General features: G+C 50.5%; 1 protein-coding gene across 1 annotated transcript; it reads right to left on the bottom strand.

Annotated features, from left to right (window-relative positions):
- Positions 1-1,962: 1,962 nt before the first annotated feature.
- Vps37d (VPS37D subunit of ESCRT-I) lies at positions 1,963-7,491 on the bottom strand. Its single transcript, XM_006971304.4, has 4 exons — positions 7,258-7,491; positions 5,618-5,789; positions 3,490-3,572; positions 1,963-3,063 (listed from the first exon to the last, which is right to left on the bottom strand). The coding sequence occupies exons 1-4, from the start codon at positions 7,393-7,395 to the stop codon at positions 2,680-2,682; spliced, it is 777 nt and encodes a 258-aa protein (XP_006971366.1). The 5' UTR covers positions 7,396-7,491; the 3' UTR covers positions 1,963-2,679.
- Positions 7,492-16,224: the final 8,733 nt, after the last annotated feature.

Consider the following 16,224-nt stretch of genomic DNA (forward strand, 5'->3'; position numbering starts at 1 on the left):
GTGCTGAGATCCAAGGCATGCATCACACACCTGCCCCTTTCTCTTTAACAAAACTGCTCAGAATGTTGGTCCAGGAATGGGGCCTCATGGAGGTTGTGAGCACCCAGTCTGCTCCCAGGCTGAGCTGGAAGTCGAGGGGGTCTTCCGCACGCCGTTCCCCAGGCACCCTGGGGTTCAAGTATCCCTCAGCCTCCAGCAGTCCAAAGGCCACCACTGACAAGGCTGGGAGAATACAGGCGAAGGCCATATGGGGTTTCCCTAGCGGGCACTTTTCCCTGCGCCCTTCTGGGGGTGACTGATGACCTTAACCTCTAGGGGTCCCGCCCGCCAGTTGCTCCAGCTGCCTTTGAAGTTCTGAAGATCAAGCAAATCCTCAAGCTCTTCTCACACATCAACAGGGATCCCTGCCTCCAGGGACAGCCACTAAGAGCCCCCATTGTGGTGTTCTTGGCTCTGTCCCCGGGACCACACTGGAAGGCAGCCCTCGGGAGATCCTGGGGGCTGAACACCACACATCTGCATTTGCACACTTTTCTTATGGAACTCGGTCCCAAGCCTCCCTCTCATCTTTTATACTCCAAAGATGCCAGTGTGTGTGTGTGTGTGTGTGTGTGGGGGGGTCCTTTTATACTACAAACTTCAGTGAAAAGTAGAGTCAACGCAGCACCCACATTCTAGATGAGTCTATCTTTAGTAACAAGGGCAAAGACCACACCCGCTTTGTAAACCTCTATTGCCCTCTTGTGACTTTGAGACAAAATCTCACTCTTTAACCCAGGTGTGGTGGGCGAGCACTTTTAATCCCAGCACTCCAGAGGCAGAGGCAGGCAATCTCCGTGAGAGTTCAAGGCCAGCCTGGTCTACAAAATGAGTTCTCCTGTCTCAAAACAAACAAAACACTCACTCTGTAGGTTAGGGTGGCTGGAACCCCAGGCTATATTCAAGAAGGCAATCCTTCTGCCTCCACCTCCCAAGTGCTGGAATTATGGGAATGAGCCAGCATACCTGGTTTCTACAGTGCTTTTTTGGCAGACTACTCGTTTGTAGGCATTTTTTGTGCCTCTTGACCAAATTTATTCAGCTTAGGTTTACTTGACCCTGGCTGACCCCGGGAATGGTGCCGCTGCATTATTTCAAAGATAGGGTCTCACCACGTATTCCGTTTGGACGTGAACTTTCTGTGTCGCCCAGGCTGGCCTTGAATGTGGTTTTTGTGGGTCTGGTTGAGACAGCGCCGCCTAGTCAGCCTCAGATTCATTATGTCATCGGGGATGACCTTGAACCCCTGATCTTTAGGTCCACCTCCAAGGTGCTAGATGATGGGTGTGACTTAACATGCCTAGTTTAGGGGGTGCCAGGGATCGAACCCAGGGCTTCCTGCATACTACTGTCACAAGCACTGTGCTATGCCCCCAGCCCCGAGTCTTGAACTTTCGATCTTCCTGCTTCAGCCTCCCACGTTCCGGGGTCACCCTTATGCCCCTTCTCCCCGACGTTCTGTTTGCTGGTCTTGCCCCACACCCAGCAGCCAAACTGGCCACTTAACGTCTCCCTAGTGGGCGGCAGATGCCTGCATTCCTAACAGAGCCCCTCCTCCGTCTCCCATCGAAGATATCACCAGTGGAGGCTGTGGTGCGGCAGGCCAAAGAAGGTGGGGCACCGTCCTGATGAGCTGGACAAGCAATCCTGGAAAAGAAGGTGCAGCCAGGTGAGGCTATGGGTGACCGTGGCGTACGCAGTGTAACTTCTGGCCAGGCTGGGAAGTGAGGTTTAGGAAAGGTTCTCTGGAAACCAGGCAGCTCCTCGGAGGAGGAGGAGGAGGAGGAGACTTCGCTTGGCCTTGCAGGTCAGTTGAGCTTTAGATGGGCAGGGAAAAGAAGGCAGCTCCGGAGGAGGACGCGCCGGAGCAGACGTGGAGGCTGGCTGAGGGAGCAGAGAGGAGGCGGGGCATCATCACCGTCATCCATCAGCACATTTATTGACAGCCCCTAGGAGGCGGGGCTGAGGACAGAACATACAAAGACAAGGACCTGCCCTCAAAAAGGTTCCATTCAAGGGGACAGGGACAGAAAAATACAGAATGGTCTTTCCTGGGGATGGCCGGCTCTCACCTGCGCAGGTCAGAAGCCTCTGTCCTACCTTGCCCCAAGGGCCAGCTGCAAGGCCCCTGGGGGTGTCCCTGGGCCCGCAGCTGGGGCATGACCACCTGGCTCCTAGGCGGAGGGCCCCCAAACTGCGGAAAGGGTTAGCTCAGGATATGAGGAGAACAATCCAGTAAGCCTTGGCCAATAAGTTCGAGCCCAGTAATGTGGCAGGGTGCGACAGGCCCCCCTCCCCAAGCAAGACCCCCCTGGGGGAAGCAGACCGCCCCCCTAAAGTTCTTTTCATGTGGGGACCTGGCTTGGCACCCTGGAGGATCGGGGAGACAAAAAAATTAAATAAAATAAAAAGGCAGAGTTTCCTTGGTGACCGAGGTCCAGCACCCTGCCCACCCCACCCCCAGCCCTCTGCGGGCCTCTTCGGGAAGCCCCTCTTCCCCAGCTCAGCCTCCAGGGCCCGGGGGCCTGCCTGAGGCTAGGGGGAGGGGCCTGCCCCTCCCCCCACCCAGACAGTGGGGGAGGAGGAGGAGCCGCGAATCAAGTTTGTCTGGACCCCCGCTGGGAGGCCGCCCCCTGGCTCCTACCGATGGGGGGGTTCAGGCTGAGAGGGTCGAGGGCTCAGCAGAGGGGCCGGGCCAAAAGGGCACCCGGGGGAGCCCTTCAGGGGGGGCACTGGGCGGGAGTCCAAGGGGGGCAGGCTCCGGGGTACGGCTGGAGGTGGTCCCCGGGCGGCCCCCGTGGGCAGGACGGCAGCGGCAGGGAAGGGTTTGGGGGGATCCACGGCGGTGGCGGCGGCGGCGGCCGTCGTGGGGGCCGGCTGGGCAGAGCGTTCCCGACGTCTCAGAACTTCCTGCAGTTTCTCGGCCTGGGTCCGCCGCAGGTGGGCCAGGGCGCGGCCCCTCTGGAAGGCTGGCAGGAAGGCCTCCAGGCTCTGTTCCCCCAGCAGCAGCTGCTCCATCTGGACCTGGGCAGGGTCCAGGAGGGAAAAGGTTGGCAAGTTGAGGGCAGGCAGTCCCGATCAGAGACTTGATTCCTCCATCCCCATGGTGACCAGCCCGCCCCGCAGAGGCCCTGCGCTTCCAGCCTGGCCCCGCCTCTGGGTTTACCCAGACTGGACAGACTGGCCACCCCTATTTCCAACAAGAAGGGGCTGTCCCATGCCCTGCACTTAGTGGCGGCTCCCAACCCAGCCCCAGAGGAATGGGGCCTTACTCCCCAGGCGACCCTGCCCTCCAGTGTCTGTAGACATCCCTAGGACATCAACGGCTGCCATCCCCGGAAAAGTTCTGTAGGCAGTCATGGCGGGCTTCTCAGAGGAGGCACTCCCAAGTCTTTGATGTCATGGCAACCCCAATGGGACAAGATGGGTCTCCCTCCCTGTTCACCTCACCTCAGCCTCCTGCTCAGCCTCTTCCAGTTCAGCCTGCAGCCAGCCCAGCGCACATTGGGGGCTCCAGCGATGCATGCTCTCCTCTGGGGACCACAGGGGGGACAGACAGGGACTCTGACTCTCCCGTTGACCGCAGGTGACTACCGTTCCCACCTCGGTGGCCTCCAAATCCTCAACTGGCTTTGTGGTTTTCTTTTTCTCCCGTTTGAGGCTGAGTCTCTTAAAGCCTCTAACCTTGAACTCGCTGTGTAGCTCAGGCTAGCCTCGAACCCCTGATCCTCCAGTCTCTAGACCTCAAAGGGCTGAGATTATAGGCATACACAAATAAGTTCAGCTTATTTTTGGTCTGTTTTTAATACTGCTGTTTCTTTTTCTTTCTTAAAAGGTTTTGTTTTTAATTACGAGTATGTGTCTGTGTATGGGTGTGCGTCCTTGACTGAGTTCAGGTTCGGGAAGAGGCCAGAAGTTGTCAGACCCTGCCTGGATCTGCAGCCTGTGAGCTGCCCAACACGGGTGCTGGGAACCAAACTCCACTCCTTTCCAATTGCTGAGCCATCTCTCCAGCCATCATCATCATCATCATCATTTGAGAAAGGTTTCATTGTGTAGCTCAGGCTGGCCTGCCAAATTTGGTCCTCCTCAGCCTCCTGAGGGCAGGGATTACAGGCATGCAGTACCATGCCTGGCTCAGTTTCTTCCCTACCATGGACACTACTGAGTGTTTATGGACGGATAGCCTCCTCACTACCACATCGAGGCTACCAGCACCCAACCCATCACTTAGGTCAGACATGAGGCAGCCCCACGCCCTAGAATAAAAAAAGAATAAAGCAGAGACACCGACCCCCGACCCCGGGGGGCCGCTCCGGGGTTCACGATTATGTTCTTGTTTTCTTTTTCTTTCTTCTTTTCTTTCTTTTAAATTTATTTAATGTGCATGTTTGTTTTGCCTGCCGGCATGCATGTGTACCATGTGAGTGCCTGGTGTCCATGGAGATCAGAAGATATATCATTGGATTCCCCCTAGAACTGGAATTACAGGCAGCTGTGAGCTGCTGTTCGGGTGCTGGGACTCGAACCCAGGTCCTCTAGAAGAGCAGACAGTGCACTTCATTCAACCCCTGAGCCACCTCCCAGCCCCTCCCCCCTCTAGTTTTCTGTTTGTTTTGATGTTGGGCTTTTAAAAACTGTTTACATTTGTATTGTGTGTTCCTGTGTGTTTTACGTGTGGGCACACTTCATGCCACTGCACAGTTGTGGAGGTCAGAGGACAGTTTATGGGAGCTGGTTTTCTCCTTCCACCTTGTGGGTCCCAGGGATCACACTCAAGCTTGGCACCAAGTGTCTTTACTCAATGAACCATCTCATCAGCCTGATTTTTTTTTTTTTTTTTTTTTTTTTTTTTTGATAGGGTCTCAGGTAGCCCAGGCCGGGCTCAAACTCATTCTGTAGCCACGTTTGGCCTTGAACTACTGATCCTCCTGTGTCTGCTTCCCAAGTGGTGGGACTCTATGCATATGTCACCATGCCCAGCTTGGGCCTTGCCCAGGACCTCTATCTGGCCACTTCTTTTTTTCTTTTCTTTCTTTTTTTTGTTTCACATTTTTTCAAGACAGAGTTTCACTGTGTAGCCCTGGCTGTCCTGGAACTTGCTCTGTAAACCAGGCTGGCCTCAAACTCAGAACTCAGAGATCTGCCTGCCTCTGCCTCCCAAGTGCTGGGGTTAAAGGCATGGACCACCACCACTACCACCACCACCGCCCAGCTCCATCAGGCCTCTTGAACACAGCTGTTTGTTTTTGTTTTGGAGGCAGGCTCTCTCCTCAAGAGACAGCAGAGTCTGGTCTAGAACTCACTACGGTAGGTAGCCTAGGAACGCTCTTCAAGTTTGTGCTCCGTCTGCCTCTGCCTCCCAAGTCCTGGGATGACACACACGGGGGACCCAGGCCAGCTTTCCAAGCCTGCTCCTCCACAGCTCACAACCTCACTTTCCAGAAGGCCAAAAGCAGCTCCCTTCAAATTTTGTCCAAGAGTAGGTGTGTCCCAGTCCCACCCGCAAGAGCCTAGCACAGACCAAGGCCGACCCCACCCCAGGCAGGCCTCCCGGGCCTCCCGGGCCTCCCCTCACCCAATCTCTGCAGCTTGTCTGCGCAGTTCTCAGCCACCTCTCGAAGCTCTTGGTACTTGATGGCCAGGGCAGTCCGGCCCATCTCCAGGCGGGGCCGCAAGGCCAGGTTCTCCTTGGCCAGCGCGTAGTTCGAGGCCAAGCAGGCATCCCGCTCCAACTGCAGACCCTGGAACTGCCAGGAGAGGAGAGCTTAAGGGACTTGGCCTCAAACTGCCCAGGATCTCCTGGAGTCCACCCTGGCACAACACCCACCACAGGCCTAGCCAAAGGCACCTGGGAATCCCCAACCTGCAGGGGTGTCGGGACCAACAGGTGGAGAGAGCTAGGTTGGCCCGTTCCAGGCTTTGCCTGGCGTCTTCTCTTTGGGCCCCAGTTTCTTCTACAATTAAAAACAAAACAAAAACAAAACAAAACAAAACAAAAAAACCCGCCTCTCTTACCGGGTTGTTGTGAGACCTAAGTGAGGCAAACTATGAAGGCCTCTACAAATGTTAGTTAATTTTTAATTTTTCAATTAATATGTCTGCTCAGGTCCCCGAGGGCTACCTCCTCCCCTCTCTGTCCCATTTTCCATGCTTGGGCAGCTTGCCTCTCATTCCAGGCCTTTGTCTCGCTTCCTCCTCAGGTGTCTGTGTGGAAAACATTCCCACCCTCTGTTCTGACTCTTGGGGGAGCGATGTTTTCACCCTGTACCTTCCCAGCCCACCCCACCCCACGCTCAGGTCACCCTCTCATCTCTCACACCCCCTCATCGGCCCTCTAGCAGAACCCCCCACACACACACCCCGCGAATACAATACACACCCCCTTTGCTTTTGTGGTCCCCAGCACCTGCTAGCTGCTCACCTAGCAGAAGGCATCCGTGGGGCCCTGTAGAAGGCTTTCTGAGCCTGTTTCTAGGAGGGCCAAGCCTAGCTCCCCGCCCCTGGAGAACACGCTCCCCTCCATCTGTCCCTTGATCCGTGCACATGCCCCTCCTCGTCTGGCTCCTTCTAACACACACTTTCTCTTTCTGCACCCCCCCTCCCAACAGACAACCAGCCCGGGCCTATGTCTCCCGTGAAATATACAACTTTCTCTTATGGTGGCCTACGGAATACAAGCCTCTGTATTCATAGACCCATCCCCAATGGCAGACACAAAGCCCCCTCCCCAATCTAAAGCATAACCCCCCCCTTCCCAGCTCTCCTCCCCACCCCAGGTGTCAAGCAGGCCTTCAGTTCTCCCCCCCCAACACACACAAGCAAGGCGCCTCCCCTTTCTGGCCCTAAAGAACGTGGGTGTGCTGAGCCAGGGCCCCCAACAACACAGCTCACCCTCCACCTCCCGCCCCCCAGAACACACCTCCCCGGAGCATCCTCGGGAGGGCACGCCTCGCGGCCATCCCGGGGGTGCACGGGTGCATCCCCGGGCGCCCCCTCCCGCACCACCCGCCCCAGGCCGGATCGGGGCGCCCCCCATCCCCCGGGGGCGGCTCCGCGGGGCCCACTCGGACGTGCCAGGCTCCCATGATCCCGAGGCCTGGCAGCTCCAGGGGGGTGGCCTCCGCTGGCTGGGTCTCCGGGTCCCCGCAGGCCGCGGCCCGTCCTCTCCATTACCCCCGACACACACCCTCCTCTTGCCCGCGCCCCCCGCGTTACCTTCCTGCTGAGCCGCACGATCCGGTCCAGCTTGGGCTCATCTTGAAGCAGATCCCGGAGCTGCCCGGTGCTGAGGATCCCAAAGCGCCCCGGGCTGCCGGGCTCCGGCCCCGCCCGCGCCGCCCGGGCCCGGTACATACCGCCCGCCCGCGCCCCCAGCTCGGCTGCTGGCTCGGCCCGATCGGCCCCGCTCCGCCCCGGCTCCGCTCCGGCTCCGCTCCGGGCTCCGGGCTCCGGCTCCAGCTCCAGCTTCGGCCGCGCGCTGCGCTGTCCGCGTTCCGCCGCCAGGGGGCGCCTCGACCGCTCTTAAAGGGGCCGCCGCCGCCGCCGCCGCCGCCGCCGCCGCTGGCAGGACTGGGGGTGGGGCAGGTAGGGGGCGGGCCTCACCCGGAGATCTCCTGCCGGGGTGCCGCGGAGCCACCGCGTACCTGTCGCTCAAAGCGGCCTCCCTCTGGAAACCCAAGTCTTCCTCTCCTCTCACCCCTTCATCCCGCTACGCTACGCTTCACCGCGGACCCACCCACCCCAGGCGCCTAGAGTTTGCAAGGCTATTTCATATTTCCTCTTTGGATTCCTACGGCTTTCTTAGTTGGTCCGGGCGCCAAAGTCCCTGTCTGGCTGCTAACTTGGACACGTCATTCATCGTCTCCCCCCCCGCCCCAACCCCATGCCTCAGTTTTTGTCCTCTGTAAAATGGGGAGTTGAGCACTGCGGGCGTGGAGATAGTGAATACTGAGTGCCTGGGCGCAGGGCCGGTGAATATGTGACGAACTTGAGTTGCCATTAGGTTAGAGAGACCGAGACATCACAGAGGGCTGGGGCTGTGACTCCGCTCTAGTGTTTGCCTAGCCTGAACAAGTCCTTCCCCAACACCACCAAAACATAAATGAAGGGTAACTTACAAAATAAAATAGATTTCAAAACCTCAGAGATGACATTACCTCCCAAAGATCACATTACAGATGATGACTGACATCTTTTTTGTTTGTTTTTGTTTTTCGAGACAAAGTTTCTCTGTGTAGTTTTGGTGCCTGTCCTGGGTCTCACTCTGTAGACCAGGCTGGCCTCGAACTTACAGAGATCCGCCTGCCTCTGCCTCCCAAGTGCTGGGATTAAAGGCATGTGCAACCACTGCCCGGCAATGATTGACATCTTGTTTCCTTTTGTGCAAAGTCTGCATAGTGCAAGGGCTGAGCCGCTGCCTAAGGGAGGACCCTGTCCCATCTTCAGAGAGTTCGCAGGTGGAGGCAGAGTCTCAGCCCCACATCTAAGTGCAAGACAGAATGGGCAGAAGCAAGTATGGTGGCGCTTGCCTGTAATTCCAGGACTACGAAGGCTGAGGCAGGGGGATTGTCCCAAGTCTGAGGCCAGTCTGGGCTACATTGCAAAGCTCTATCCCCAAAATCAGGATGGCAGGAACAAGGGAGATCAGCTGGTGATGTGCTTGTCACACGAAGACCTAAGTGCAATGCCTAGAAGTCAGGTAAGAAGCCAGATGTGGTGGTTCGTGTTCACAGGACGTCAGAGGCAGCCTGATCAGTAAGGTACAGGCCCAGCCTGAAAACAAACCAACAAACAAAAGCAGACATGACAGCCAGCCTTGACTTCTGTTTTCCACATGCACCCATGCATGCACATTCCCCCACAAGCATGCAAGCACATATACATACATAGCGAATACGTTCCCTGTATGTACACACACACACACACACACACACACACACACACACACACACACACTGCACTATGAAAGCACATGACTGGGACCAGCCAATCAGAAAGAGTTATCTGAGGAGGCTACACCTGAACCAGGTTCATGGCTGAAAAGGAGTTCTGGAGAAGACCATAAGCCAAGGCATAGGGACCAAGAGAGCTCAATAAAAACTGTCTCTAATCCAGCTCCATCCTCCTGCCTCAGGCTCCCTAGCGCTAAAATGACAAGTGTGCTTATCACATCTGGCTCTTCCACCACTCACCCATAGCTGAAATCCACTCATAGGAAAGCCCCCTCCCCCAAGCCCTGTCCACCTCGCCAGCCCCAGCACTTAGCCTTTTCTTGTGAACTCACAGTTCTGCTCTCCCTTGACCATAGTCCCCGGTGTTATCAACAGGCTATGTCCACACACCCTGCTGACCTCCCCTATCCTGCCTCTTTAGTGTCAGCTGTTTCTGGGAGCTTTTCAGAGGGGTCTCTTTCTGTCTGGCTCTTCCTCGGCCCCTCCTGCTCTGGGAACCTTGTCCTCCTCAGATCCCTGAGTGAGGTGGCGGGGAGGTTCCCACCTCTCTGGTCTGTTTATTCAACCCCAGTGCCTCACATAAATGCTCTCTGTAGGACAGCCTCCCCCCCCCCCCCCCCCCCCCCCGACTCCCTCCAGCTCCAGAGACCAGAGAGATGGCTCAGCAGTTAAGAACATTTCCTGCTCTTGCAGAGGACCAGAGTTTGGGGCCCAGAATCCACACGGTGGCTCACAGCTGCCTGTAATTCTAGTTTCAGGAGATCTAATGCCTTCCTTTGGCTCCCTCTGGCACCTGCATACATGTGGTGCACATACATACACTCAGGCACACACACACACACACACACACACACACACACACACACACACACATAAAATAAATAGATAAACTTTTGTTGTTGTTTTCAGACAGACTCTCTCTGTGTAGCCCTGGCTGACCTGGAATTCATATGTAGACCAGGCTGGCCTTGAAATCACAGAGGTCCGCCTGCCTCTGCCTCCTGAGTGCTGGCATTAAAGGCGTGCACAATCACTTTTGGTAATAAGTAAGTTACTTTTTTTTTTTTAAAAGACCACTGGTCCTTCTGTGTTCCTCTCTATACAGGAGTTCCACTGTCCATCCTAGAAAGAAACCTGTGGGTCCCAGCCCCGCCTCTCAGGATGCTCTTTGCCCCTGCCCTTTGACCCCCACTCGCTCCTGCTTCCAGGAAACACAACCTCTCCATTCAGAGGTCAACACAGGCAGGCACAGCTTTGATCTGAAGCTCACAGCACCTCTCACCTCTGAGGTGACTGACCAGTCCCTTGCTCTGTTGTCGATGTCTTCTATCCATCTTGGTCATCTTAGTTTCTGCTTTGACCGATTCCCTTTTATCCCCACCCCAACCCCCAGGACTTTTTTTTATTTCCTTGAGCTAGCAGAGGTAGAAACGGGGACTCCCCTATACAACATAAGCACTCTACTGCTGAACCACACCCTCAGCCCCTCACTGGGGATTCTAGGCAGGAGCTCTACCACTGAGCCACACCCCAGCCCCTCACTGGGGGATTCTAGGCAGGTGCTCTACCACTGAGCCACACCCCAGCCCCTCACTGGGGGATTCTAGGCAGGTGCTCTACCACTGAGTCACACCCCAGCCCCTCACTGGGGGACTCTAGGCAGGTGCTCTCCCACTGAGTTAGAGTTCAGTCTTTGTTTTCTGTTTTATTTTCTACATCATGTAGCCAAGGCTTACCACTATCCTCCTGTCTTCCCCTCTGAGTTCTGGTATTACCGGTGTGGGCCACCATGTCCCTCTGGATGATTTTTGTACTTGTTTCTGTACTATTTTTGAGCAGTACAAATGTAAAGAAAAATGAGTAACGGCTTGAGAGTAGAAGGTACTTCAGGGAAGAATACCGCCATTCCAATTTTTAACAGTCTACTACTTGTTTATTTTTATTTTTAAAATCTTTAATTTCAACATTTACCCCATTATCTGGTTCTGGATTTTTTTTTTTTATTAAAAGGCTGTTTAGTAATTTGTGTTATATCTGGCGTCCAACTTGTGGGCATGAGTTCACGAAAAAGCTGTTTGCTGGTGGCCTTGCAGTCTCCTGCTCAGAATGGAACTATATGCCGTCAGAATCTCCACCCCACCTAGGCTACAGTCCCTACCCTGACGATTAAGTTTTTGTTCCAAGCTCCCTGCAGCAAACTTCCCAGACCCAGGCTCCAAACACGCCAGGATTAGCTGCTTTCACACATTCCCCTGTACAAACAGGTGACTCTCCAATTTCTTCCCTTTGGCTTTCTCTGGGCCTTGTCCTCAGTCTGCTGCCACACCGTCATCTGAATCATCATTGTCAGCAGATTTGGTGAGTCAATTAAGATTTCTTAAAGGGAGACATTAGTCAAAGGAAAGTTTTTTTCCCCACATTAAAAAAAATGGAAAACATTTTTACAATGGAAGGCATCTGGTCTCTGTTTGACTATACATTAAACAGTCTGAAAATGGAACAATTAAATGAGAAGATAATTAATGTTGATGGGATAGGTGTAATGTCAATTATAAATATTATTTGTTTGATCATTAAAAAAGTTGGTTAATATGAGTGCCAAGATAAGTTTTAGAAAAACTTGTTAAAACAGGTCATAGAGATATTCAGACTCAGACAAAGGAATTTAAAGGAGAACCAACCTCAACATTGCATTATAAGGTTACAGAGAAGCAGCCTAAAGCTTTTTTTGTTGTTTGTTTGTTTGTTTTTGTTTTTTGAGACAGGGTTTCTCTGTGTAGCTTTGCACCTCTTCTGGAACTCACTCTGTAGCCCAGGCTGGCCTCAAACTCACAGAGATCCACCTGGCTCTGCCTCCTGAGTGCTGGGATTAAAGGCGTGCGCCGCCGCCGCCGCCGCCGCCGCCGCCGCCGCCGCCGCCGCCGCCGCCACCGCCACCGCCACCACCACCACCACCACCCTGCCAGCCTAAAGCTTTTAAACAGTCAACCTTAATCTATCCAATTTCCTTCCAGGAACTATCCTCAAGGCTGTGTAAGAGCTGACTGGACTCCTGTGCAAATGTTAGATTTGAGGAGATTCAAAGAAGCAATTGTCTCAATTGGCATCCACTCATCTTCTGTGAAGCAGATGCTAAATTCATGGTCAACTTGTAATAGAATTATCCCTCAAGACTAGAGAGATTTGGTTACAGCAGTCCTAGAGGTTGGTCCCCAATTACAATGGAGGACCTGGTGGACTAAGGTCCCTTGAGAAGAAGACCCATGAGACTAAGACCCTTGAACAATGGAGTAGGGCTAGAGGTATTGAAATTTACCAAGATCAACTTCTTGGAGAAGGTGATTACACTGATATACAAAGACAGTCTTTATATAATGACCACACTCTGACTTTATGCCACATGGCAGCATTGAATTCTTGGGACAGAATTGAAAGAAAATTAAGTCATTTTCAAAAGTTATTCAGGGTCCAAAGGAAATCTTCATTGATTTCCTACAAAGATTGACTTAAGCACTAAATAGAATGATACCAAATTCAGAAGATAGACAGATAATAATTGAATCTCTGGCTTTTGAAAATGCTAATACACAATGTTAAAGGATAATTAGACTGTTAAAGGCAAAATCAGCACCCTTGAAGAAAGGGATCTGAGATACAATAAATATTGAATCTCATGATCATGATGATGCTTGGATAGGAGAGGTGATTTCCAGAGGTTTGAAGAAAAATAGTAATGTCAGATGTTTCAATTGCGGTTAAAAAAAAAAGTCACCTAAGAAGGGACTGTAAACAAGGCATTCCTAGAAACAATGTTTTTGCTAGGAATAATCCCAACAGAACACCTCTCCCTTCTGAAATATGTAGAAGGTGTGGCAAAGGCAGACATTGGACTAATGAATGCAGATCAACAAGGGACGGAAAAGGTAATCCCCATGTCAAATTCCATTTAGTCCTTTTCTGACATGTGGAAGAAACCCCTCCCCAGGGCAATTAAATAACCCAATGCCTATTGTAAAAAACCATACTGCTCTGGATGATAAAACAGCTATAAAAGACAGAACAAAAAATTCAGAAAAAAAATAAATCAAAACCGATAAAGATTATATTTAGAAACTTCCAAGGTTAGGGTTAAGAAAGTGTTTTGTTTTTGTCTTTCAGGAAAATAAAAACAATCATCTGGAAGATGATTTAAAGGCCTTTGAACAAATAAGCATTCAAAGAAGAAGAGAGAACTACCTGGAAAAAATTACCAAGAAAAGGAATAATCTGACCCAATGTAATCTTTGAAGTCTTTAAAAAGATGATAGGACCCCACAATGATGAGTCCATTCATAACAACACCAAACTGACAAACACCAGTCAGCTTTGGACTACAAACTGCTCAGGATAGTATCAAGATGGCTAGCTGAGATAATATAGCCTCACAGTCTACTCTAGCCAGGACTTGAGACAAATCCTGTACTTTCACATTGTGCAGAGACTCACAAATGGTACAGCTACCTCTCAAGCACTTGACAATTAACCCAAAATTTTTCTTTTCAGGATTCCCTAAACATACCTTTGCCCCTAGACAGCAGGAAGTAATTTTAAGAACATGATGCCCACATAACAAAGAGGTGGGGTTTTAGCCTTTAAATGGGTTATGGATAATTGTCATTTTTTAGGATGGTCGGTTTCAAGTTGTTGATTGATAATGGTCAGGGGAAACAAAGGAGATTAGATTCAGGGTTCTTGTTTGAAAAAAAAAGAAGAAAAAGAAAGAAAAAAGAGGATATAGTTAAGAGGTAGATTATTGAATCTGAAAAAAAGATATAGAAATGATAGGATAAAAGAGTAGATTATTGAATCTACTTTTAATAAGCAATTAGTTGTTTTAAATATTTTACATTGGATTGGATTTTTGTATATTGTATACAAATTTTGTATATTGATACAAATTTGAGATTAATTCTGTTAGAACATACTGTACATACACTTCTAATCTTTTTTTTTTTTTTTTGGTTTTTTCAAGACAGGGTTTCTCTGTGTAGCTTTTCGCCTTTCCTGGATCTCACTCTGTAGATCAGGCCTCGAACTCACCTGGCTCTGCCTCCCAAGTGCTGGGATTAAAGGCGTGCGCCACCACCGCCCGGCCATACACTTCTAATCTTGTTCAAGGTATTGTACCTATAGAGTTCATTTAACAATGTAATGCAAACTGCTAGTCCTTGAAAGTTATTATTACCAACTAATTAGGATATAAAGAAATGAAAGTTAGTAGTTACTACAATTGAACTTGTAGTCATATTAGGTATGTTTTCAAGGTCAAACAGGTATTTTACATAGACAGGTCGTCTTCAAACACTTCAGAGATCTACAAGAATATGGCATTTAAGATGTTTTAATAACATAGATTCTAATTTTTTTGTGACTATGAGACAGGTCTGCTCCTGGCAGCACCAATCTACTTCAAAGAAGATGATGGGCATCGAAGAAACTCCATATGGAGTTTACTCTCTGTGGCAAAAGCTAGCCACTGGGCAGGAAAGTGCCCTTGCCTCAACTGCTGACAGTATGCTGTCCAAACGAACAAGCAGGACAAAAAATAGGATTGCCAAACCTTGCCAAGACAAGGTAGGAAGACCCTTTAGAAAACCCTGCTTCACAGATGAGTCTGTTAGATACGCTAGACCTGTAGGCCAAAGATGGATGCCCCAATGTTGCAGAGGAACCTTGGGTGACTGTCCAGGCAGCCAGCTGTTTCTGTCATTTCTCATGTTTTTTAGAAGTTGTCTATTTGCACTTCCTGCTTACTCATTAAATATTATTTCCTTCTTGGGTCTCTGAGGGAGTAGAAGATTAGATAGTTATAGTTTTCCTTGTTAATGAATTCAGAAAAGAGACTCACTAAAGAGGTGTAAAGTGTATAAGTTTGAAATACATCAAAAGATAGTTTTGGGTTGGCAATACAAGTTAGGATAGAAAGTGAATTACATACAACATTCTGGACTCACCAAAATAGGATAAATAATGGAGTATTTCCTCTGAATATGTCAAATGTTAAAGGACTAGATATTGTTAATATAATTCTTGACTGTATATATTGTGCATATTTATTGTACTTATTGGTTTTTTTTTCTTTTTTGAGACAGGGTTTCTCTGTGTAGTTTTGTGCCTTTCCTGGAACTCGCTTTGTAAACCAGGCTGGCCTCTGCCTCCCAAGTGCTGGGATTAAAGGCGTGTGCCGCCGCCTCCGCCGCCGCCACCACCACCTGGCTTTATTGTACTTATTGTATATTGTTTTTCTTATATTAGTTATAACTTTTTATTATTTTAGACAGAAAAGGGGAAATGTGGTAATATATTGTGTACCCTAATAAAATTTGCCTGAAGATCAGAGAACAGAACAAACCACTAGATTAAACTTAGATGCCAGGCAGTGGTGGCACACACCTTTAATCCTAGCACTCAGGAGGCAGAGATCCATCTAGATCTCTGTGAGTTCAAAGCCACCCTGGACTACATGAGATTGACTCAGTCTAGGAGAGAAACAGAGCCAGGCAGTGGTGGCACACACTTTTAATCCCAGTACTTGAGATCTCATGCCTTTGCTTGGAAAGCACACACGTCATTAATCCCAGCACTAGGAAGTAATTAATGGCTGGGTGGAGAAAGGTATATAAGGTGTGAGGAGTCAGGAACTAAAGGCTTTTCAGCAGAAGCGTCCCTTTAACCTGGAGCCTTTTGGGTGAGGACTCAGAGGATTTCAGTGAGAGGATTCATGGAGTTGGTGAGGTGAGAGGTGTCTGTGGCTTGTTCTTTGTCTCTCTGATCTTTCAGCTTTACCCCTACATCTGGCTCATTTTTTTTATTTTTTATTTATTTATTTATTTTATATATATATATTTTATTTTACAATACCATTCAGTTCTACATATCAGCCATGGGTTCCCCTATTCTCCCCCCTCCCACCCCCTTCCCTTACCCCCAGCCTACCCTCCATTCCCACCTCCTCCAGGACAAGTTCTCCCCCGAGGACTGAGATCGACCTGGTAGACTCAGTCCAGGCAGGTCCAGTCCCTTCCTCCCAGACTGCTGGCTCAATTTTTTAAATTAAAAGACCTTTAGAAATTTGTGCTACAGTTACTTTTAGTACATATGCTTTGCCTGCACGTATGTGTGTACCTCAGTTCTCCTAGAACTGGAATTAGAGACAGTTGTGATTTTCCATGTGGATGCTGGGAACTGCATC

This window comes from Peromyscus maniculatus, chromosome 23 (genome assembly GCF_049852395.1).
Source record: "Peromyscus maniculatus bairdii isolate BWxNUB_F1_BW_parent chromosome 23, HU_Pman_BW_mat_3.1, whole genome shotgun sequence".
Classification (NCBI taxonomy): Eukaryota; Metazoa; Chordata; class Mammalia; order Rodentia; family Cricetidae; genus Peromyscus; species Peromyscus maniculatus.